We start from the raw sequence: 22,917 nt of genomic DNA, 5'->3' as shown, positions 1-22,917 counted from the left end.
CGCAAATGTGACAAAGTAATCAATTTCATATGACTGAGTGTAGTCCTTGGATACTAATATGGCTTTGCAACTCTTGAGAGTCCAATCAGCCCTGAACTTTGGAGTAACCAGACATATCCATCATGATGGCCTTTTTCTAGATGGAATGAAGTAACCTCTTCGGTATCATTCTGCTTCAGTGCTGTTGAATATAAGGGCATAATAGGCCCAAATGTCGCGTTAGTCTTTGGGCCAACAAGCCCAATAATTGGATCATGTATCGGGCCCATAGGCCCATTACCTGATCCGTTTAAATGACAGATCGGGTAAGTAACGACTAGTCAAACTAGCCGTTATAACTAGCCGTTATAACTAGCCGTTAAAAGTTAAAACAGATAGTTTAACTCTTGCAGTATAAGTGTAAAAGCCGCTTATTTAATGTAACCTTGTTTTTGCCTTAAGACTTGCTTTCTGCTCTTCTATCTATCTTCTCTATTCTTCACTATTCTCCCTGTCTCCGAGTAATGATCTGAATCGACAAGTGCCCCCATATCTTCTTTTATAGATTGGTGCCACTTCTTGTTAGCCATGGCCTCCTCAATAATACAGAGGATGGTGACATTCTCCATTTTCTAAGGAAGTCTATATACCGACTGCCAAATCCCATCAGAAATGAAATTTCCAATTGAGTTTTGAGTTTCAGCGTGCAACTTCTCACCCGTTCTGTAGGGCAATGGGCCGTTGAATCTGTTAACATTAACCGAATTCTTCACGTGGTGTAAACTCTTCATTGGAAATCACCTGTTCTTTGAGCACCTATGTGAGTCCCTTCGTTCCTTCTAGTGGTGCAATTTCTAGTTCCTTTCCTTTTTTCTCGTTGATCCCTGACTTCAGTGGCGCATGTGCACCAAGCCTGTGATTTAGTTGACTAAGTTGAGTTGAAATACGGTCCATGAAACTTGACAAGAAGAAACCCTCTATCCCGCTTTGTATAAAATCTGATTTCCTTCAATGGGACTTTCTCGGTCCATGGTTACATAGACAAATGGCACCTTCTCGGTCCAGAAGGCTTATGAGAAGATTCGGGATGGGCAAGAGGAAGACACAGCATTAATCAGGATATGCAGATTCATATGGCAACAGAAAGTCCCACTGAAGGTGAGGTTTTTTGGACGGCTGCAGGCAATAAGGAGACTAATGACAAGAGTCTTCCACAGAAGTTTATATCCAGATACATCGTCGCAATGCACGCTATGCTTGAATGATGAAGAAGACTGCAACCATCTCTTCTTTGAGTGCTCCTTTGCTCTCACGATGTGGGCCAGCCAGATACTTTCAAGGATAAAGGTGACATCATAAAAGTCATTCTGGGTCTCCGTACAGAATTGGAAAGGCAGAGGAAATGGGGGAGGTGGTCGAGCATTAACAGTTATATGGGCCATCTGGTTGCACAGAAACGAGGTGCTGTTCAGTGGAAGAACGGCGTCCACAGATGGAGCTATACAAGAAGCAGAAGGTTTTAAGGGATGGGATGTGAGGAGGAGGGATGTTCGGGATGGGACTGTGAGGAGGGAGATTTGGATTGATTGGACTGTAAGCGATGGGACTGTGAGGTCCTGATGAGAGGTTCATTGATTCTTCGGGTGTTCATCCCTTTTTTAGAAGAAAAAAATAAAATCTGATTTCCTGGGGATACCTGTCTGTATCACATGCCCATGTACGTTGAAAGGGACATCAGTTGAGAAATAAACTTCACGGTGGAGGGAAGATAGCACTTAACCCAGCGTAGTGTATGAAATTGCATTTGAGGCTTCTAGGTTCAAGTCTTCTAAGGTATATTTTAGGAACATGTTTAAATGCCTCATATCTGAAGATCTTGAGAGATAGCCCAGTTTTCAACTTTGCATCTGAATATGCCTTAAAAATACATAGATTGGGGATTGATATCCTGTGTTTTTAAATGGAACCCTGTTATATAAGTGTTCAGAGTTAGAATAGCATGATCCCAACGTTGTTTGGGTAACATTAATCTGAAAGCTTTCTGTTCCGACAGTTTTTTGGACGTGACTGATTTTTAGTTCCACCACTCCATTATGCTAATAATGCATAAAGAGATTCAAGAATAACTGTCCTTTTGTTTTGAAGTAATTAATAACTTCAGCACTAAAACAGTCTCTAGCATGGTCTGACCTTAATCTCACCCCTAACAGTTTCTACCATGACTGCAGAAGATGGAGGAGTAGATGTGGAGGTGTATCCCATCCAGATATTGTTAAAAAGAGGAAATAAAACAGCTAGAGATTTGAGACTAAGATATCTCTCACTGGGTTTCTTATGCAGATTCTTTGTCCTGGAGGTGCAGGAAGCCCGAGTCAAGAAATTTACGCTCTAGCATCCTTTGATTCTGAACCCATGTTACATTCAGGCCCTCGCCATTTTCACCAGAGCATCCCAGACCTCAGGCAAGGTTTTTGAACAAAAAGAACTCCTTTCTGATACAGATATTGATAGAGTTCATATTGAAGAAGGGGGAAAGAGGAGGGATCATTTAGAGGGACAGAAATTGACCAGGGAGGAGCTGCCTGTAAATGCAGCGAATGATATTTGATAGAAGTTCCCTTAAAGGAGGACATACAAAAACAGAAAGATCAAAACGCCCCAATGTGAAAATGACCAGAATACCCCTCCTAAACGTTTACGTTTATGTCACTTCATTTCTTGGAATATCCATTTCAGAGATACATAATTTGTGGGTGGGGTATATGTTGAATGTAAGTGATATACGTTACAATAATCGGTAAGTTTAAGTGCATAAGTTCAATAAGAAAAGCACTGGGATTAAATAAAACCAGATGACACAGAAGTTAAACAAAGAAAATCCCAAGTCGAACAGCGATAAAATATAAAAACTCAAAGGAAAAAAAAGAGAGCCAAAACCATGCTGACTGTAAATAAGCTGTAAACGGATATTTGAAACCAAATGGGCTGTAAATAACTACATCAACTACATACCAAAGGTAATCCTAGAGACAAATGAAAAAGTATAATGACATTCTCACCTTTTTACCTTCCATCAAATATATATCCAGATAAAAATCCCTCGATTTAGGTTAGCTAGAGATCCACGCACAAAAATGACAATACAGAGCCTGCCTTGCGTAGGGTTCTTGCGCTGACTTTCCTTCTTTCAACCAAGATCTTCTTGATGGCAGCACAGCTAGAGACAACAGTGGCCACACCAGCCGAAGTGATACCCGAGCAGTAAACAATCTGCAAAGTTTGAAGGAGGGCACATCCTTTTACAAGATAAGCCAGACCCACATCCGTAATCTTGGGGCAGTGAGACATTATCACGTCCTTGAGGTTTGGACAACCCTGAGATAACTCTGCAAGGCCCATATCTCCAAGATTCTGCAACCATAAAAAGCACTTTTACTCAGAATATGGCCCTCCTATTATAACTTAATTCCTACTTCTATTTCTTTCTTAATTTTTAAACTTACACTCATTAAATCCAATAATCGGTACGCGTGAACATACTCAATTGGGTTACCTACATGTAAACTTGTATAAATACGAGAGTTCTTTTGATGAATATAATATATAAGATGTTTCTTTTCACAGAAACATCTTATATATTCAATTCACAGTCGGAGGCTTCTCCTACTGGAAGAGGTTTGCCTGACTTCGGATGCCAGATTATCATGACATTTGCCTGTTCCATTTCTCATTTTTTTTCATAAATTTCCTGAGACGAGATTTATTTTACATAACTTTCTGTTAGTTATGGGCCTTTTCCTGTTTCATAATCAATATGAATTTTGTGGAAGTGGGCCTTATATCATAAAGTGGCTCACATTCATTTCTATTTCAAATGAATTCGGGCCAGTGGACCGCATTACTTAACTCGCTTAACTTCCCTTTTAAGTCACGTCTCCTCCTTGTGAAGAATAAGAGACTTAAATTAGCAGGCCATCGCTCAAATCCTTCTACCTGTCTAAACCCTAGTACATTGAGCTAGTGGAGCACTGACAACTGAGCTAGAGGACAGCTTTTCTATCTCGCATTTTCCTTTGAGGTATCAGCATTTCTGCTCATCAAAGTCTATGTCACCATTTGAGAGTTTTCAGGGAGATAAAAAAGAAGTTAGGATGGCGGGGGTCTTCCCTTGCCGCCATATGACAAAGCTTGGACAAAGAACTGCTCAATCTCATTTCGATCTATCTACCTTAAATAGGGGAGATGAAAACTTTCCCAAAAAGACCATATTAAAACAGAGAATGACCATTCTCCTCTGTGGTTGACAATCATAATGGTTATCTTGAAAATATATGAGTTATCTCTGCGGAAAATGAAATTGCATCTCTTCTTTCACTGAAGTTTATGTTCCTCTTAGCATCTTCAATAGGATTCCTTTATGATTTATGAGCCCACAAAGAACTTATTTGTTTTTCACTGAGACAAAATAATGAGGATGCATCGGTCCTTACTACATCTCAGACCATTGAGCAGATCACAAGATGGAAGGGCGTAGATATGCACATCCTTCTCTATCTGGACATGTATATAAGCAGATCAGACACTAGACAAATATTGTCAATGGTCCCTGTCAAAGGGTCATCCATATTCTGAAAAGGCCTAAGCGCTAGAAATCATCCTCCAGATCCCTCTGGATCTCCTCCTGTCTCCTTCACCTCCAGCTAGGGTTTCCAAGGAAAGAAAAGAAAACCCCTAGTTACGATTTTCGTCATAGGGCTGGTTTAAATACCAGCTTAGTGCAGTTTAAATGGGCAGGGCCCATTATCCTTAGGTCACTTATTCTCTCACGTGAGAGCATAAGTGACTTGTGCATGTGGGCCCACTTACAGATAGGAAAATAAAAAATAAAAAAATAATAAAAAAGGAAGATAATAAGATACAAATAAGATGGCTGGCTAACACTAAGGGAGGTGTTCCAGAATTTTGGCATCAAACTGGGGGGCAGCTCTGTTTTCCTCTACTAGGTAGACAACTGGTCGACTACAGGCACATTAAGGGAAGAGCTCCCACACCTGTTCGCCCTTACACGACATCTTCAACCCACGGTTGGAAGGCTGGGATGGCACGTGGAATCCACATTTGATTGACATCTTATCAGATCCATGAGGAAAGGAGATTATGTGGATGCAGTAGTCTATATTACATATGAGACCGTTGAGTCAGACACAGGACAGTTGGGGGTGGATGGGCACATCCTTCTCTGTCAGGGAGGTATATGCGTGATCGTACACAGAACCTGTGAGGAACTGATAACCACAAGGGCTTGCCATGTCATATCAAAACCAAAGACCCCTAAAGGTGTGGGTTTTTGGTTGGTTTCTCCTTTGACAAAGACTGATGACGCCGGTAGTCAGGAAGAAATTGTTCCCCGAAAACTCGTCATAATGTGTTATGTGCACAGGGCGTCAAACAACTGTTCTCATCTCTTCTTTGGATGAGCATTTGAGCGGGTAGAGTAGGCCTGCCAGCCAATCAGAAGGGTGGTTGTCTCCTTGGAGGCATTTAAAGGGACTCTTTACAGGGTGGGGTATTTAGGGGGCAGGAGCGGGGACATCCTTTTGCAATGCTCTGGCAATATAGCTGTGCCCAAATGAGATTATATTTAAGGAGAGAGAGCCATCGCTGGATGAAGTCACACAAGCAGTGGCAAGTCTTGCCTTTTCTTGGTTTAGAGTGTGATCAGAATATGAGGGGGACCTTTTGGTCTCATGGATATTCATTGAGCATATTTTTACCACACTGGGAGTATCATATATCTTGGGAGATATTTCTCCATTTTTTAAAATCAAATACTCTATAGCACTATGCAAGACTTTTTCAGAAAGCAAAACTGAATAACATATAGCAAAATATTTCTACCTCTTGTCATAAATTATTGAGTTATTTTAAATCTATAACTAATACATAAAATAACCTATGATTTTTATATGTTAGTTATAAGACTAAATGGTCAAGATTTGATACCTGAAGGACACTGATGTCTAGAAAAGAAAGCGAAGGGCAGCCTCTAGCAATAGCAGTTAGCCCATTATCAGTGACTTGGCGACACCCACTAACATTTAAACATTGAAGGGAAGAACAACCTTCTCCAATAGATATTAGGGAAGCATCTCCCACCCTGAAAAAGGACAAAAGGAAAGACACGTGACCACAAAGTGGCTCATTTAGAATTAAGCATATGGTTAGGAGTAGAAGATAAATTAAAGGCAGTTGAGTATACACATCACCAGGGTAAAATAATTTGAGAAGAATGTCAAAAACTAATCAAATGGGGTTTTTTATGAAGAAAGGTAGGGAGATGACACAAAATCTGTGACCCTTCCCATGTGACAAATTGATTGGATCGTTAAGTACACATGACCTAAAATTCTACTCCGTGACCTCAGCACGGTCCTTTAAATCATGCCAAGGCAAAAAATGCCACTGCTCGTAAAACAGTGTCTGTTGATGCTTCCTGTGCAGGCATAATGCCCAGAGCACCGTGAAGGTTCTTCCATGGCCCTCTCGCCCACTGAGTGCACCACTCTGTATAGAATCCAAGGAGGCCTCTGAGGAGAAATCCATGGGTCCACATCACTCGGTCAAACAAGCAGCCAAAGAAGAGATGGGCACAGTCTTCTTTGTCACTTGCACATAGCACACTCCATTGGCATCATCAAACCGGGAAGATGTCGTGACCACCTATCCGTCTCAGTATTTATTTGAAATACATTGCTTTTTGTTTGAAAAAGAACTGTGATATTTCATATCAGATGAATTGCAGGAAATCTTAACTATGGTCCTCAAGATTAAGATGGCTGCATCCAGGTCGTATAAATGCAAACAATGAGGAGAAAATTTACAAAATATGCCGTTGACATTCTTGAAAATAATGAAGATCAGATTCTTGATTACCAAGGTATCTCACAGAGAGCATTGTTTTGTTCGAAGATACCTGTCACTAAATTCAATACTGAGGTCTGTGAGATGTCGGCAATGTGTCCCAACTGACATGATACCTCTGTCACCAATCTGCCAATTCAAACATAGGGCTTGAATATTATGAATGTGACCAGCTAAAATCTAACACAAACACCATATAGAGAATATAAGATAAATGAAAATTTACTAAGACTTCAAAATATTCCTTGACAGTATAAATATCTGAAAATATAAACCAATCACTTCTCATCATGTAATGTTTTAGTAAACACCTTCTCCAGGAAGATATATCAAAAAGAAAACATTTATTTATGAGGTAATAAACTAAGAAAAAGGTATCAGGCTTGTACCCAAAGGATAAGTTCAGGATTGGTTCCATAAATAAGAATATAAGAATTTATTGATTATTTTCTAGTTTATGAAGGCATCTGCAGACTATTTTCTCGTTTCATTACTTATTAAAAAAAAGTGAACTTCTTCTTTATGAAAGTGGAAACTGCATGAAGTAATAATGTTGATTTTAAAAATCATGCATTTGAGAGCAAGAATATCGCATGGCTTGGGAAAATGAAAGGAGGAAGGTAAAAAATATTCAATCTTTTGAAGAAAAATCTTTTGAAGAAAAATCTTTTGAAGCACATCTGTTTCACATCTTTATATTTTACTCTTGTTGGGAAATAGGTGGTGTGGTCTATTAGGTCCACTAGACCTTAGCCCACTAAGGGTTCCCTCTCTTAATCCCACATAGATAAATCTCTAATACTCTCTCTCTCAGCCCTATATAAGGGCATGTATCCCTTCCTTTCTTAGTAACCTAGTTCTATCCATTTTATCTTCTTTAACATGGTATCAGAGCCTAGGTTGATGACCTAGGGCATCTTCCGCATTAGCATCCAGGGCGGCGGAGGTTTTTCCCTCTGTCATCCTGCATCTTTCGTCTGCGAATCATCTCCAGCGATCTCCTGCGTGCGCTCTGCATCCCTCAGGCAATCTCTGTCCCACGGCGATCTCTTAGGTAGATAGGACTCCTCCTCCCCTTCGTCGCCTCACCTCCTCTCCACCCGAGTCTCGATGCCGGCTTCCTCGTCGGGGTTCGCCTTTGCGTCCTCATCTGTCCTTTCTACCTTTTCTTCGTCCTTGTTCTCTGCCGTTGGCCGCCTCCAGAGCTGCCATCACCTGCGATCTCCGGCCGTCCCCGGCCATCCCCGGCCGTCATTGGCCGTCCCCTGCCGCCTCCAGCCGTCCCTGGCTGCCTCCGGCGGTCTCCAACCGCCTTGGCCGCCTTCAGCCCCATTGTCGGCCGCCTCCGCCGCCTCTGGCCACCCTCGCTTTCTCACAACCCTAGCACATCACCGGCCGTCACCGGTTGTCACCGGCCGTCTCCAACCGTCTCCGGCCTTCTCCGGCCGTCACCGGCCTTCGGACCATCTCCAGCCGCCTTCAGCCGCCCTAGCTTAGGCGGCCCTCGTCGGCCATCTCCCGGCACCACCGACTCTCTCGGCAGCCTCCGGCGGCCTCGGTCACCTCCGGCCACCACCGACTGCCTCGACAGCCTCCGGCTGCCTCAGACGCCTCGGTTTCCACCGGATGCCCTCGGCTGCTTCGAGCTCCCTCCACCGCCCTCCGCCGCCTCCGCCCGGCTCCAGTGCCTACGGCTGCCTCGGTCACCTAGGGTCGCCTCAGCTGCCTCAGTTTCCCTCGGGCTTCCTCCTCTGCCCTCTGCCGCCTTTGGCTGCCTCCATCGCCTCTGGTCGCCTCGGCAGCCTCGGTTGCCCTCGGGCTCCCTCCACCGCCCTCCGGCGCCTACCGCTGCCCCGGTCGCCTCCAGTCACCTCGGCTGTCTCGGTCTCCTCCGTCTGCCTCAGCTGCCTCGGTCGCCTCGGCTGCCTCGGTCGCCTCGGCTGCCTCGGTCGCCTCGGCTGCCTCGGTCGCCCTCGGGCTCCCTCCACCGCCTTCGGCTCAGGTGCCTACGGCTGCCTCGGTCGTCTACGGCCACCTCAGCTGTCTCGGTTTCCCTCGGGCTTCCTCCTCTCCCATCCGGCTGCCTCAGTCGCCCTCGGGCTTCCTCCGCTGCCTTCGGCCGCCTGCAGAGCCTACAGCTGCCTCGGCCATCTTCTCTTTTTCAACCGTCTTCAGCCTCCAGCCGTCCTCGGCCATCTTACCGGCCATCCTGCTCCACACTCTGCACCGCCTACTACTACATCACAATCTGGGCGTGGATGACGAGCATCCGCGCTCCAGCTTGCAGGGGAGTGTTGGGAAATAGGTGGTGTGGCCTATTAGGTCCACTAGACCTTAGCCCACTAAGGGTTCCCTCTCTTAATCCCACATAGATAAATCTCTAATACTCTCTCGCTCAGCCCTATATATGGGCATGTATCCCTTCCTTTCTAAGTAACCTAGTTCTATCCATTTTATCTTCTTCAACAACTCACATTTATTTGGAGGCTCATCCTCGGGGACGTAAGTTGCTACAAAGGCATGGTCTACAAGAGGGGAAAACTACTCTTACAGGATGATGCAAGGGGAAGTGCATGGGTCAAGGTGGGAAGGAGTGGCAAGCTCAGGCTCATGGAAATAGAGACATAGGGGAGGAAAGACAAGAGATGCAGAGGGAAGTTGGAAGTGGAGTGGGAGACAAGAGCCATAAGCCAATGCCCGAAAGGGAAGGCAACCACGTATGCCGAACACAGATTAGCGGGAAAGGAGATAGAGCAGGAGAGAAACCACAGGGAGGTGGTGGAGTGTGTCCCAGTATCAAGTCATAAAGCATGTAAGTTGGCTGTGGATGCAGAGCTGCATGAAGAAGCCGAGACAGGGTGGGGACAAGAAGACCAAGAATGAAATACATTTATTGGAATGTGCGTGGACTCCGAGACGCAAGAAGGCGTAGTGTTATGGGACAGTACTTGCCAGAGTAGGGAGCAGCCGTGGTATGCCTGTAAGAGACCATGGTAGAAGGCTGAGACATAAGGGAGTGGGGCATAGTGGCTGAAGTTTCCTTGATGGATTTATGGAAGTGAATGCGGTCAGACAATCCAAGGGTCAGGTAGTTCATGGAACGAGATGGTTTTACCTAAAGCAATTTGTGGCCAGGGTGATGTTATGACAACAAAGCGATGGTTACAAATCATCTCGGTGTACATCATTCTAGGGAGAGCCATATGGTGTGGTAGCCGCTTTCCCAGGGCTTCCGTTGTTGTTTGGGGGTAACTTCAATGTTAAGCAACAGAAATGGGACGACCCTAACTGATACGGCTGCAAGACCTTGATTCGGAGAATTTTCGGGCTTTTATCTCAGATACTGGGCTATAGGAAATGGGACCTATAGACTACATCTACCCATGGCAGAGCACGGAGAAACATAATGTGTGACGGGATTGGATAGATTTCTCTGCTCAGTGGAGCTGTTGGAACGATTCACATGGTGGATGTATGCTTACTCCCTATGGGCACTATCTGACCACACATTACGGAGAAACATAATGTGTGGTCTGACCACACCTCAATCATGTTTCATACTCTAGAGGGCCATAGACGGGCTACATACTTCAAGATGGACAGATCTTGGTTGAGGGAGGGGTTGAAGGATGAAGTAAAAGATTGCTGGGCATCACAGGATATACAGGATACAGCCACAGCTAGACTGGCATCATATTGGTGGGCCTCTGAGCACATTTCCTTTTGGTTTTAAAATGTATCTGGGTGGAGAGAAACAGATGTCAATCAGAAGGCTTGGAGGGCATAATCCAATTAGATAGTTTGGAGGACGCCAGAGAACTGCTGAGCAGCAATCGCAGCGGAATATTTAAGAGGAGATGGATTGGAAGCAATGATCAAGACAACTGTGGCTGAAGGAGGGGGACACCAACACTTGATTCTTCCATCTCACAACAAACGGAAGGAGACGATCAAACCAAATATTGAAGCTACAAGTGGGGAACCAAGAAGTCATTGGACCAATGGCAGTAGAGGCCGCTCTGGCTGACCACTTTTGAGCCTTTTCAAAACGGGGCCTCCCAAACCACTAGAAATGGAGTGGTTCCAGAGCCACCAAAGTGACACAGGTGCAACAGATTGAGCTGACGAGGCCATTCACTGCAGACGAATTGAAAGATGCAATCACGGGGCTGAACAGAGAAGACACTCCCGGCCAAGACGAATTCCTGGTCTTTTTCCCCAGTGAGTTTTGCGAGACAGTTGCAACGGAAGTTATGGGCACGTTGGCGGAATTTCACCAAGGAAATTACCGCTTAGAGCGATTAAACAGATCGCACCTCTTTCTCCAACCAAAATGCCAGGAAGCCGATAGGATTTGTGATTTTCGACCTATATTGCTCTCCAACTTCATCTACCTCATATCGGCGACAGTCTTGGCTCACCGACTCTGAAAAGTGATTGGTGATTTGGTCAGACCCTTCCAATTCACTTTCATCCCCAATCGACAATTGATCAATAGCACAGTAGTAGTGGGGGAAATGGGTGAGGAGGTGTGTGACGTCACATTCTTTCTCAGTCTTAAGGAATGGAAACCAGAGGGCAGGTGGATCGACCCTCAAAGAGGTGTTAGGCAAGGATGCCTTAGCAGTGGATGCCCTGGCCACATGCACAGATGGCAAGCTAAAGGATTTCCTGTCGGCGAGTGTCCCAAAAGATATCTGACTACTTCAGTACGTTGATGACATTACCTTCTTCATTGAAGGCTCGGCGAAGGAAGCCTGCAATCTTCCAACTCTATTAGACCTATTTGTGGACTTCTAAGGATTACAAATTAACTGAGCCAAATCCGCATTTGTGGGGCTTGGTCATACACCGGAAGAGGAATCTCAATGCACTGACGCGTTGGGGACTCCCTGTGAAACACTACCCATGAGCTACCTGGGATTGCCCTTGAAGAGGGGGAGGACGTCAAGCATGGATTGGGCACCAATGATTGAGAAGGTGGAGAGGAGATTGGAGGGATGGCAGAGTGGTGTGATGTCACGAGCTGGTCGTTTGGTATTATTGAGATTGGTATTCTCGCCAATACCAATATTTTATCTCTCCATCTTCAAGATACCCAAGGGGGTAGGCTGTCAATTGCAAGATTTGACGAGGTACTTCTTCTGGAATGGGCCTGGGCTGACACTTTAATGTAGCTGCCATGGTACCATGAGAGGTGGTTTGCCGAATAATGGAAAACTATGGACTAGGAATACCATATCTGCAAACTATGAACACCACATTGTTGACAAAATGAGTGGGCAAGATTATGGGACCAGAAGAAGACATGGCAACGAGTGTCTTAGGAGATATGTACGGCGCAGAGCTGCGTTGGGAACTGTGATCGACCCCAATCAAAGGGGCATCCAGTTTTTGGCAGGGCTTGGGACATATTTCCTGCAAATTCAAGGGTTTTCTGAACCCAAACTAGGGGATGGAGCTTGTTTTAGACACTGGACAGATGATTGGTCTTTGCGATGGCACGGAGTCCTCAAGCATCGGTGAAAGAGTGTTGGGACGACACGTGGAACCTGCTCTTGGAGGGCGCACTTTCTGGTCAAAGATTGGAAGACTTTCTGATCATGCAATGGACTATACTCCATCTCTGGCCCACCATTGGAACACATATTGGTTGGATATGGAGGGGTCCATCGATTTCAGTTCGGGGGGTTAACAATATTTGGGGGGTGGGGGGTACGACAAAAGCTGAGACCATCATTCGTACATTGTTTATGGAAGCAGAAGGTTCCATTAAAAGTGCAGATTTCTAGATGCATGCTTATTAGGAGACAAATGATGACACATGTCCTCCGAAAGAGCATGATCCCAGACACATTAGCATCATGTCCCCTGTTTGCCTACTGAGAGGAAGACTGCACTCACTTTTTTATAGTGTTGTTTTGCGCAGGCTATTTGGAGATCGCAGAAGCTCACTAGGGCAGATGTGATGTCTGACGAAACATGCTAGAGATCACCCTGGGGGGATGGATGCGTGCAGAGGATGCTTACGGAGATCACCCTAAGACCACAATGAGGAAGGATCCTCACAGTGCTCTGGATGTTATGGCTACACCACAATGAGGTGGTCTTTAAGAGAAGGCCATGTCGCCAAACGTGATATATCCTACTGGTCCAGTGAGAGGTGAAGAATGAAAAAAGGCCAGGATGGTCGATCCTGTATTTGGCAAGATCATATGTATTTTTATTAATTTTGGGTTGATCACCAATTTCAGGAAAACATCATTCTTTTGCCACAGATTACTTCTTAGCCCCATCGAAGAAAAACATCAAACTAAATCAATACATCAATAATTGCGAAGAAAGTTCAGTCGTAAATAGAGACTTGTCACATTTCTCTTATTATTGAATGTGCCACAGGTCTCCTTAAAGACAAAACATCTTATAACCTATGGAACCATATTGCAAATATTCAGAATTTGAACATATTACTTCTTGGGCCCGTCGATGAAAAACAACAAACTAAATCAATACATCAATTATCGCGAAGAAAGTTCAGCCGTAAATAGAGAGTTCTCTGTTTGAATTTTCAAAAAAAAGGAATTTGAACTTTACCTCATAACAACGACAAATGTGCAACTTCCGCAAGTTCCTACACCCATGTGCTATGGAATTCAGTGCATCATCACCTATGCGAAAGCAATCAACCAAATGAAGTGCTTGCAATTGGGAGCAACCTCTGCCAATATCAGCAAGTGCGCTACTCCCAATCCCTCGGCAATTCAACAAACTAAACTTCAAAAGCTTCCTAAGATGAATTTAAAATAGTCAACCATGATGAGAATTTTAATAAAGATTCTTGTTAACATGAAATATTTAAGCCATTAAAAATAATGAGACAAAAATAATATGGAAGGCTCATAAACGCGAATAAATATTAAGTAAATCAATTAACAGATCTGTGATGTGATATGCTAAATTATAGCACTAATACAGAGAAGCTGCAAAACTCATCCTCACCACAAGTAGAAACATGGTTTTCAAGAACCAAGCATAACACAGAATCATAAAAATTGCAAGAACATACTGAAATTACACTGTCATGGATAATAATCCAGAATATGCTCGCCCGATAAATCAAAATTTGGTGGGATAAAGCAGTTGGTTGAGAGGAAAAAGCAGATAGCAAAGTGAGCAATTAGTGTTAGACGTAAAAGTATGTGTGCTAAGGATAAGAAAATTTTGAAGTTCTGGATGGCATGGATATGTTAGAGTCCTGACAAGGACAACCAGACCTCTTCAACAAGGCCCAGTCAATGACTGAGCCTTAGGTGAGAAAAAAACCAATTCTTAAACACCCCCTTATAAGGTCATTAGACATGCCTTTTGATGAATGACAATTTTGTGGTTTCTTGGCATGAGTAGCTGCATCCCACTGTCGTGAGGGAGTTCTAGAGGCTTTGTACAACTATCGCTCTCTCTTCTTCTCTCTTACCTCTTACACCCTCCTATTGTCCTCTCTCTCCCTCGTCTTATTTCTGGATGCCTAAACAAAGTCATTCGGAAAGTCTGAACAAAAAAAGTTTTTCTTGAAAAAAGTAACTGCCCATTATCCAAAATAAGATGGGTGGAATGAGAATGCGAGACATAAGAAGGTGATTTTTTTTAAGAAGACATAAGAAGGTGATTACAAGTGAGACAAGAAACGCTGTGTTATGAGGGGTACACAGAAACTCGAAAGCCCAAACACTCAGATCAAATATATAGGGGATCTGAGATATATAATCCTCAAAGACTGAAATGGGAACATGCAAGCTATTTGTGGATCCAAAATAAAATCTGAGAAGAGAGTATTTAAAATGCCATGTGGAATCATATTCTAGCACACAACTGAACTTTTTTGATGATACAGCAGTCAGTTAAATTAAAGGATGATAAACTGTTGTAATATTTGAGTTAAGCGTCACCCAGAATTTACTGTAAATTAAAGAAGTTCAGTGAGAAATAGCGAAGGAATGAAAAAAATTTAATGAAACAAAAACGTTACAAAGAAAACAATGCTAAAAAGAAAATTTACAAACAGTCAGAATCCAAATCAAAAACATTTTAAAAGAAGTCTGTAAAGAGCATACGGGCAAGATTGTCCAATAGATTCAACCCCACGCGTAGTAAAATGAGGGCATCCATTTAGTTCCAAAACTGTCAGTTCATGACAGCCCGATGCAATTGCTAAAAGACTCTTGTCACTGAAGAAAAAGCAGTCACTAATTGCAAGATTCTTCAACCTCTTGCACCCATTGCCTATAGCAGAGAGGCCCCTGCAATATCCAAGGAAAAACTAACAACATGATTACTTTAAAACTTAAAAATGAATTTTTTGGTGAGAATGCCAAAAAAAGGCATGTAGAAACCTGTTATACAAAAAATGTGTAAAATAACGTACATTAGGCAATATGACCAAATTCTTAATCGAACATTCTAAAAAAAGAAGGCGTAGTACATATTCACATTTGCATGTTAACAGGAGAAAGAGGCTCCAACATAATGGAAACAAAAAATGACAAAACAAAATGCGAGTAATCCGGAAAGAGGTTCCATGGTGTAGCATATGACACATACATGTTACACACAGTAGGGTAAAATTCTTTGTAACATAGTCATGAGCAGGTGACCTAACAGGCCCAACCTTCACCATTTTAAAAAGTTTTGCTGTGACGAAAACTCAGCCATTTTGCTTCTTGCAAATCTGTGCTCCCTTGCCTCTCACAAGTGGTACCTCGACATTCAACTGGAGCCAGAGGCAATTTGCAGAAGGTAAACGAAGGCCAGCTATTCCCTCAGTCTTGGAGTTCCAGTGACAGGATCTACCAATGGCAACCATTAGAGGGTACTGATGCTTGTGCAGAACGACAGATGAGCAAGCAGAATGAATGGTGATCGTATTTGGAGACCAGTACTTCTGAAGATGTGCTATCATCATTTGTAAACATTCTTCCACATTTCTATCGATCAGATGTGATTGTTCCTTTTTCCCTTTGTGTTCATTATGACTCTGCTTCTATCAAATCTGGAGTTTTTCGTTTTTTATGTTGAATCCCGCGTCAAAGTTTCTATCGCAACTTTTCCTTTAGAAAAACCCTGGTTTTGGTTCTTGTACTAAAGAAAGGGACTCCGCTTTTCAGAGTAAAGACCTCCTTTTTTATCTGCAGGATAAATTGGAGGAATTTACGGATTCTTTTTGCCAACCTGCTGAGGAACTGTCAGTTGCATCACTAGATCCAGCAAATGTGGAAGAACGTTTGGCTGATGGCCAAATCAGGATCTAGAAGTGGGTGGGTAAGAAGCATATCTTTGGCTGATGGCCAAAGAAGAGGCCAAATGTATAAAATTTGCCCCCGTTGTAAAACTAACATGCATGGAAGTATTTAGGGCCTCCTATCCATGAGCTAAGCTCCATAACAACCTGGAACCTAGAGTGGTCGGATGTGAATGGTATGCACATTTACATCCACATTAGATCAACAAGTTAACTCCACGAGCTCTCTTGTGCACGCCAACCGTGTGTCCCATGTGCGGCCTTGGAGAGGAAGATTGTTCTCACCTGTTTTTCGAGTGTCCTTTTGCGCAGGCCATCTGGAGAGCACAACAACTGAGAGGGGTGGACGTGACGTCAGACGACGCGTGCTGGGAGTCCCTCAGGAAGAGGGCGGGTAGTGGACGGTCAAGCTGGGGAAGGGTCCTAGAGGTTCTTTGGACGCTGTGGCTTCACCGCAACGAGGTTATATTTAAGGGGAAGACTGCATCACTGGAATCAGTGCCACATCATATGGGGAAATGTATATCCTACTGGTTCAGTGGGACATGAGGGAGGGTGAATGGGCCCAACAAACCAGGTGTGTACTATGTCACGATCATATATACCAATAATAATTTCAGCTTGACCACCAAGTTTTGAGGTGGGCTTCCCTCTTTTAATTTTCAAACAAAAGCTCTCTTGTGCATCTTTGTAGGGTATTCTAATACTCAAAAAGGCAAATAAGTTGTATCATCCTTCAATGAAGAGGATATTTTGTGGAGGCAGAAATACCTTTAAACCCAGAGAAATACCAGGACAAGAAGATCCTCGCGTTCTCCCTCCTGAAATAGCTGAAAAGACTAATATACTTAGGCAATCTATGCATCATTCGAGGATTTTCTCATTTGCAGTCAGCCTACTGGTGCTGTGTTAGTTGAAGGAGACTATTGGGCATAGAATGACTATCGGATATTTTGGAGATGCATTCTGATTATGCAAGCTCAACAGTAGACGGCCAGTCCACTACTGGGTACTGTTTACTGCTTTGTGGGGGCCTGGTCACAGGGCATATCAAGAAACAGCAGATGGTCTCCCTCTCCAGCACTGAGGCTAAATTTGAAACACTTAAACAGGGTATGTATGAAGCTCTCAGGATTCAGAGGATCCTCAAAAAGTTAAGAACTAGATCCAAAGAATATAACTTCAATCTGGTAAAATATCCAAGCTCGGGATCCGATTCGATGTCCTCACAAGAATGGAAGAACAAATGGGGCAGATCAAGAGAGAGATAAGGGATGAAGAGATAAAAAGTGGAGCTCTGACAGATCAACCTCGCTCCTTTGGGTAGCTTCTGCTAAGGGCAATTTGCATTCTTGAAATCTTGAAGTCCTTCCTCCCCATTTATGGGGTCATCTTTCCTTCCTATTTCGTGCTTTGTGCCTGACCTTTTTTTGCACCTCCTCAAATTAGAACCCTGCTGAGAGTATCAATGGCAACTGAAACCTTCCATAATAAATCCTCAGTAAATTTCAGAGAGCATCTTACGCAAGAAGTCTTAGAGTAAACAAGGAGAATGAAAGAGATATAGAAGAAAAATGAGAGGGTGAGATTGGAAAAACATTGTAACTGGAAAAATAAGGCCAACCGCTGCCTCTGTCGAGGAAAATCATCTGCAACAAGACGAGGGAGAGAATTAAGATAACTGTAACTCACAGTCTATTGTTCCATCTCCTCTGCTGGTGTTTCCCGTTAAGTAGTCAGGTCTCGAACTATATTGGGTTGGATCTCTCTGCAGAGCTGATGTCTCTCATTGATCCAGCTCAGCATCATATCAAACCATTAGGAAGGTTCATATCAATACCTTCAAGAATTGTCACAGCAAACTGACAGACCTACCAAACTTCTGTGGTCTTTTCAAAAAAAAAAAAAGAAAAACCAAACTTCTGTGTTGCAACAGGACTTCAATCAGCACTTCTCTTGACCCAGTTTAGCATGGACGGACCGAGCATATCGAGTTTTGCAAAATCTACACAAAACAACAGCTCGCGAATCTCTTGACAAAAGGACTGTCCAGAGGCCAACATCAGGCCCCCTCATGTCCAAACTAGAAGAAATTCATCCAAACCTCAGCTTGTTGGGAGGTGTTATCACACAGCATGTGACAACACGTGCTACACAGTTTGGAATGAAACAATCATCGTTTTCCTGCCACCAAAGAGGCCTGAACTTCATGTTTTAGTCCATGCTCCCTTACCTCCCTCTCCAGTTACCTTGATAGGTTCAATAGAATAGAAATGGTGTCATATGTTTTCTTATTAGGTTCAAAAAATGTTTTCTTATTAGGTTTTCTTATTTCCTTTGTTCTTTTAACAAAGACCCTTTATAGTTTAAAGTCTTCAGATATATAAATGGCGTATGGAGTGGGAAAGAATGTGATCAAGTCATGGTGAGTGTAAGTGACATGATGAAAACAATTAAGATTAACTCGAAACTGAGAAGCTTGAAGAACAGATGGAAGAGAGCATAGGAAGTATCAAAGAAGCTAGAAGTTTGAACCATCTGCAAGTGTGAGTGATATGAGAGTGATAAGTGAGCAATATGAGACTGATATCGCAGAAGATAGATGTTTACGTTTTAGACTCTACAAGTGACGTCCGCGCTGCCATAGCTCTATCCTCAGTGGTGATGTCCACTCTGACTCTCAACTCTCATTGGTGCATTTGTACCATGGAGTTAAATCAACGTTCATCCCAGTTTGTACCTCGTATTTAAACACCAAATGGTTGGGAAGGTGCAGCAACTAGGGTAATATTAAGAAGGGAACACCAAGAGCCCTGCCCCTAGCCCTGATACCAAGAAACTGCCTCAAACTGATATGATTCGTCCGTGGGTGAATGCCCGGGAGGCCCGACAGCATCCCAATACGAACGCACAGGCCCACCCCACTCTGGTCCCTACTTAAGCCAAGCTTTGCTTGAAGGAAGCCAGGAAGTCTGTTGCACTTGTGAGTCTCGCGAACCCTCTCCTCCTACCCTGCCTGGTCTTGACTCTTCCATCTCTGTATCCGCAGGTCTGAGTCATTCCCCCCGGCCGTCCAAGACTGTGTCCGGCGATCCTTTGCTATCTCCCCAACCCTTCCCATCTCTTCTCTCTCCACCCCAGGAATATCCTTCTCTCTCTCCCCCTCTCATTGTCCCCAGTGAACTACTTGTGGAAGACTGAATTATCATTTCATTTGAACTTTTGAGTTAAAATGATCTGATTGCGACCTCAACAGATCTGATCACGGTCTCGACAGAGCGGGATCGTATCACAAACAAACTTAAGAAAGAATTCCTGATAAAAATAAACAAAAAGGAAGAGAGAGGGAGAAGAAAATGGGCCTAAGCCCATACACATAATACATCAGCATATCCTAACACTCATTTCTCTTTTCTCATTCAACATTTTTAACTGTTTATACTTGTAAACAAAAAACATGGATATTTTTTTGCTAAATAAAAGCGCGCTAACGTAGCAAACACTAAATCTTGAAGAGGATTGGATGCGGAGAATATAAAAGACATACTTGTCAGTAAGAGTTTGAAAAGTCTTCAGAGCCAAGACTTCTAGGGAGGGACAATGCGAGCCTATAGCTAGTAGTGCATCATCAGTTGCACTTGTCGATTGCAGCTTCAAAACCTTTAATGCTGGGCAGTGAGAGGCAATGGCAACTAATCCCCTGTTTTTAGTAATTTCTGAGTCTAGCGATATAAACTCAAGAGACGGGCAATGAGACCCCACTGCCTCTAAAGACATGTCAGTTATCCAGGAACAGGTTGCGATTCCAATAGTCTTTAGAGATCTACCACATCCCTGGACCAGCCTTATCAGACCAGCATCTGTTATACCATCACAACAGCGCAAATTTAACTCTTCAAGTTTCTTACAGTTGTCTCCAACAGCAATAAGGCCATTATCTCCAATATAGCAGCCCTGTATTACAAAAAAAATCAATAGAGTCACATAAAATAAAACTTTATAGATAAAAAACAACATATATAAAATATAGCATGAGACAGCTCGATATACAGAAACTAAAAGCCAAAGTGCTTCTACTTTAAACTGTCCGTTGAAATGAAAAGCTGTTAGTTCTTTCTGAAACCATGGAAAAGATATTGAAATCAGATATTACTTCTGGAATCAGCTTTTCCATTTTTTATGTTGATAGTTATAGGATTTAGGGCAAGGTCTCCTCTTTAAACCAAAGTACACACTGAAATATAAAATCTAATTTGCCCTACATTCTAGGGTGACAACAGTTCTCCCCTCCCACAGTACCTCATCATTTCTTCTCTTCCTTAAAATTGGAATTGTCTCAGAGCAGTTTTCATTTTGTTTTTCATGTTGAGGAAAGAGTTTCTTTGTTATTCTTCTCCAATTTCACAACTTCCAACAGACATGACGGCAAGGAGGCTCCAAAGCTTTTGGCGTGAAGATTTTTTGAGATCGGATGGTTACCGTAAGGATGAAAGTGTTCTCATCCAAGGACGTCTGTGATACGCACCTGAGTAACTTAGGAGATACGAGAGCGAATCAGATACAAAAATTCCAAATTTCCAGAAGTAGTAATTGTCTTGAATCAAAAAATTTAAGAAAGAGGTTTGTCGGGTGGAAGAACACAACGAACATAGTGAAGATGAGAAGGTTGATTGGATCGGTTGTATCTCCTTCTGGAAAGGGATGATTCCCCTTGCAAGACACAGAGAAGCTGGAGGTCTCCTGTCGCCCCTTCAGGTCGCATCAGCAACAAATTCCAAGATGTCCTCCTCTAACCCCCTCTTTATTTATAATGTTGAGACTTCATCGTGTCTGATGTCTCATGCATGTGGAGCAGTATCCGTGGCTCCGGCACGCTTCTTCTTTTGCATGCAAGTGTGAGGGAGAGTTGTATCAATCAGTCTGTCATGTCATGGAGTGCACGAACATGAGATGATTTGATGAAGTCAACATGTAGGTATTAATTTACAGAGCAATTTAGTGCTATAAGAATCATAGTATCTGGCTTCTCGATTGGCATCTCATGGAATATCAACCCTGTCATAGGTGGTTGGCCAACTCTGCCAAGCAAACAGCCATTTGAAGAAAAGATCGGAGCAGTCTGCGTCACCCCTTTTGCACCTAGCACACATTGTGGGGACTTTTGACATCTCTTCTTAAAGGCCCCCCGTCACCAACATTCCTCTAAGAAGCAGCCACCTAAAAAACTGCACTTTTATGGGCATCTTTGGCATCCACACAACTCAGCATGTGCTGATGGTTGACAGTTCCTCTTCTGATTGTATGCGTCTGATTTGTACACGTGCACCCTTGACAGAGAAGGTTGTGCCAGACCACATCTACCCATCTTGTGTCCTGGTCATGGGTCACAGATGTAATAGGGACCATTGCATCCTCTGATTGTACTCTGCCCTTTGTGTTGACAGGTTGCCGACAAACAATGGATTCCACGTGACGTCCGAGCAGTCCCTAACCATGGCCTTAGGCATCCTCGCAAAGGCAAACAGCTGTGGGAACTCCGTACAAGGGTCCCTAGCTGATCAGACATTTAGCCAATAGCAGAAAGTGGATCCGCGCCCAGTTTCACAGAGAAAAATACCCGGACTTGGAAAAAGCAATTTCCACAGGCCATGCCAAAATGCAGACGGCCCTCTGCTCAGGGTGGCACGCTGTTCTCCGTCCATCCATGGTCCATGGTTTTGTGCTAGATTTGGAAGAAATGGAAACAGGTTGGAATCTTGTCATCGGCAAAACCAGAATGACCAGACAAAAACTATGCTTTGAAAAATAAATAATATAAAACACCGATCAAGATTCCAACATGTTTCCATTTCTTCCAAACCTAGCACTCATAGCTCTCTCCCACAAAATGATGCCCCCAACAAAAAGTCACATTCAAAGTACAAAACAAAATGAGAGTGGAGAGATGTAAAAGCAGAAGAGAAGAAGAGTGTGAAACCGTGTCCAAGCCAGAAAGATGAAAGAGAAGACTGAATTATATACTAAGGGTTAGTTTATTGAATATACGCAGGCATAACCCTTCAAAAATTATCTTATAGCCAAAAAATTATGATATTCTCACCTCAAGCTGATGGTGGATAAACCATTATCAGCTCAAAGTTACAGGTGAACATGACAGAAAAAAGATAATGGAGTTGTCACATGGATTTGACGTGGACCCCACCCAATAAACCAGATGTGGCCGATGAAGATGCCGTCAGATGTTCCATACATGACTGAAGGAGGTACAGAAAACTTGGTCACAGATGATGAAGATGCCATTGAACAGATCAGATGTGGTTAAAGTGATGTCAGATAATACCAGACAGGGCTGAAAAAACTGCTGGAAACCCAGTCACGTCAGATGATTTCATCACCAGATGTACCAGGTGTGGCTTGCTGCAGGATGATCCGCACGCAATAGTCGCTGCTGAAAACCCAATCAGCTGATAAAGATGGCAATATTCTTGGCTCAGATGTGCAAATGTGGCTCTGATGTGGTGCACTTGTGACATTGATGCGGCTCTTATGTGATGCTGCTGATGGGGCCCACAGCTACGCCATGGGAGGACCACAGCTGCGTCAGAACGGCTTGGAAAACAGAAATGGCACGAATGGGTGAAAATGCCTCAAGAATTGAAAGGCTGACCATGACAGCACCTCAATAGGTGAAACAGGGAGGATTGCCTTGAGGATAGTGGCTC

The 22,917-nt window shown here is 43.4% G+C and overlaps 1 protein-coding gene across 1 annotated transcript in view; it reads right to left on the bottom strand.

Moving 5' to 3' along the window:
* Positions 1-3,093: 3,093 nt before the first annotated feature.
* Positions 3,094-22,917, bottom strand: part of LOC144715518 (F-box/RNI-like superfamily protein) — a 30,715-nt gene continuing 10,891 nt past the window's right edge. The window contains exons 6-11 of the mRNA XM_078590453.1: positions 19,743-20,149; positions 15,012-15,197; positions 13,495-13,687; positions 6,953-7,029; positions 5,983-6,136; positions 3,094-3,390 (exon numbers count right to left, since the gene is read on the bottom strand). Of these exons, the coding sequence (XP_078446579.1) occupies positions 3,094-3,390; positions 5,983-6,136; positions 6,953-7,029; positions 13,495-13,687; positions 15,012-15,197; positions 19,743-20,149 (1,314 nt within the window). The remainder of the gene's footprint in view (positions 3,391-5,982; positions 6,137-6,952; positions 7,030-13,494; positions 13,688-15,011; positions 15,198-19,742; positions 20,150-22,917) is intronic.

The sequence above is a fragment of the Wolffia australiana genome, chromosome 19 (assembly GCF_029677425.1).
Source record: "Wolffia australiana isolate 7733 chromosome 19, ASM2967742v1".
Lineage (NCBI taxonomy): Eukaryota > Viridiplantae > Streptophyta > Magnoliopsida > Alismatales > Araceae > Wolffia > Wolffia australiana.
Note: the sequence above shows the minus strand (reverse complement) of the source record. Positions and strands in the feature narration are given on the sequence as shown.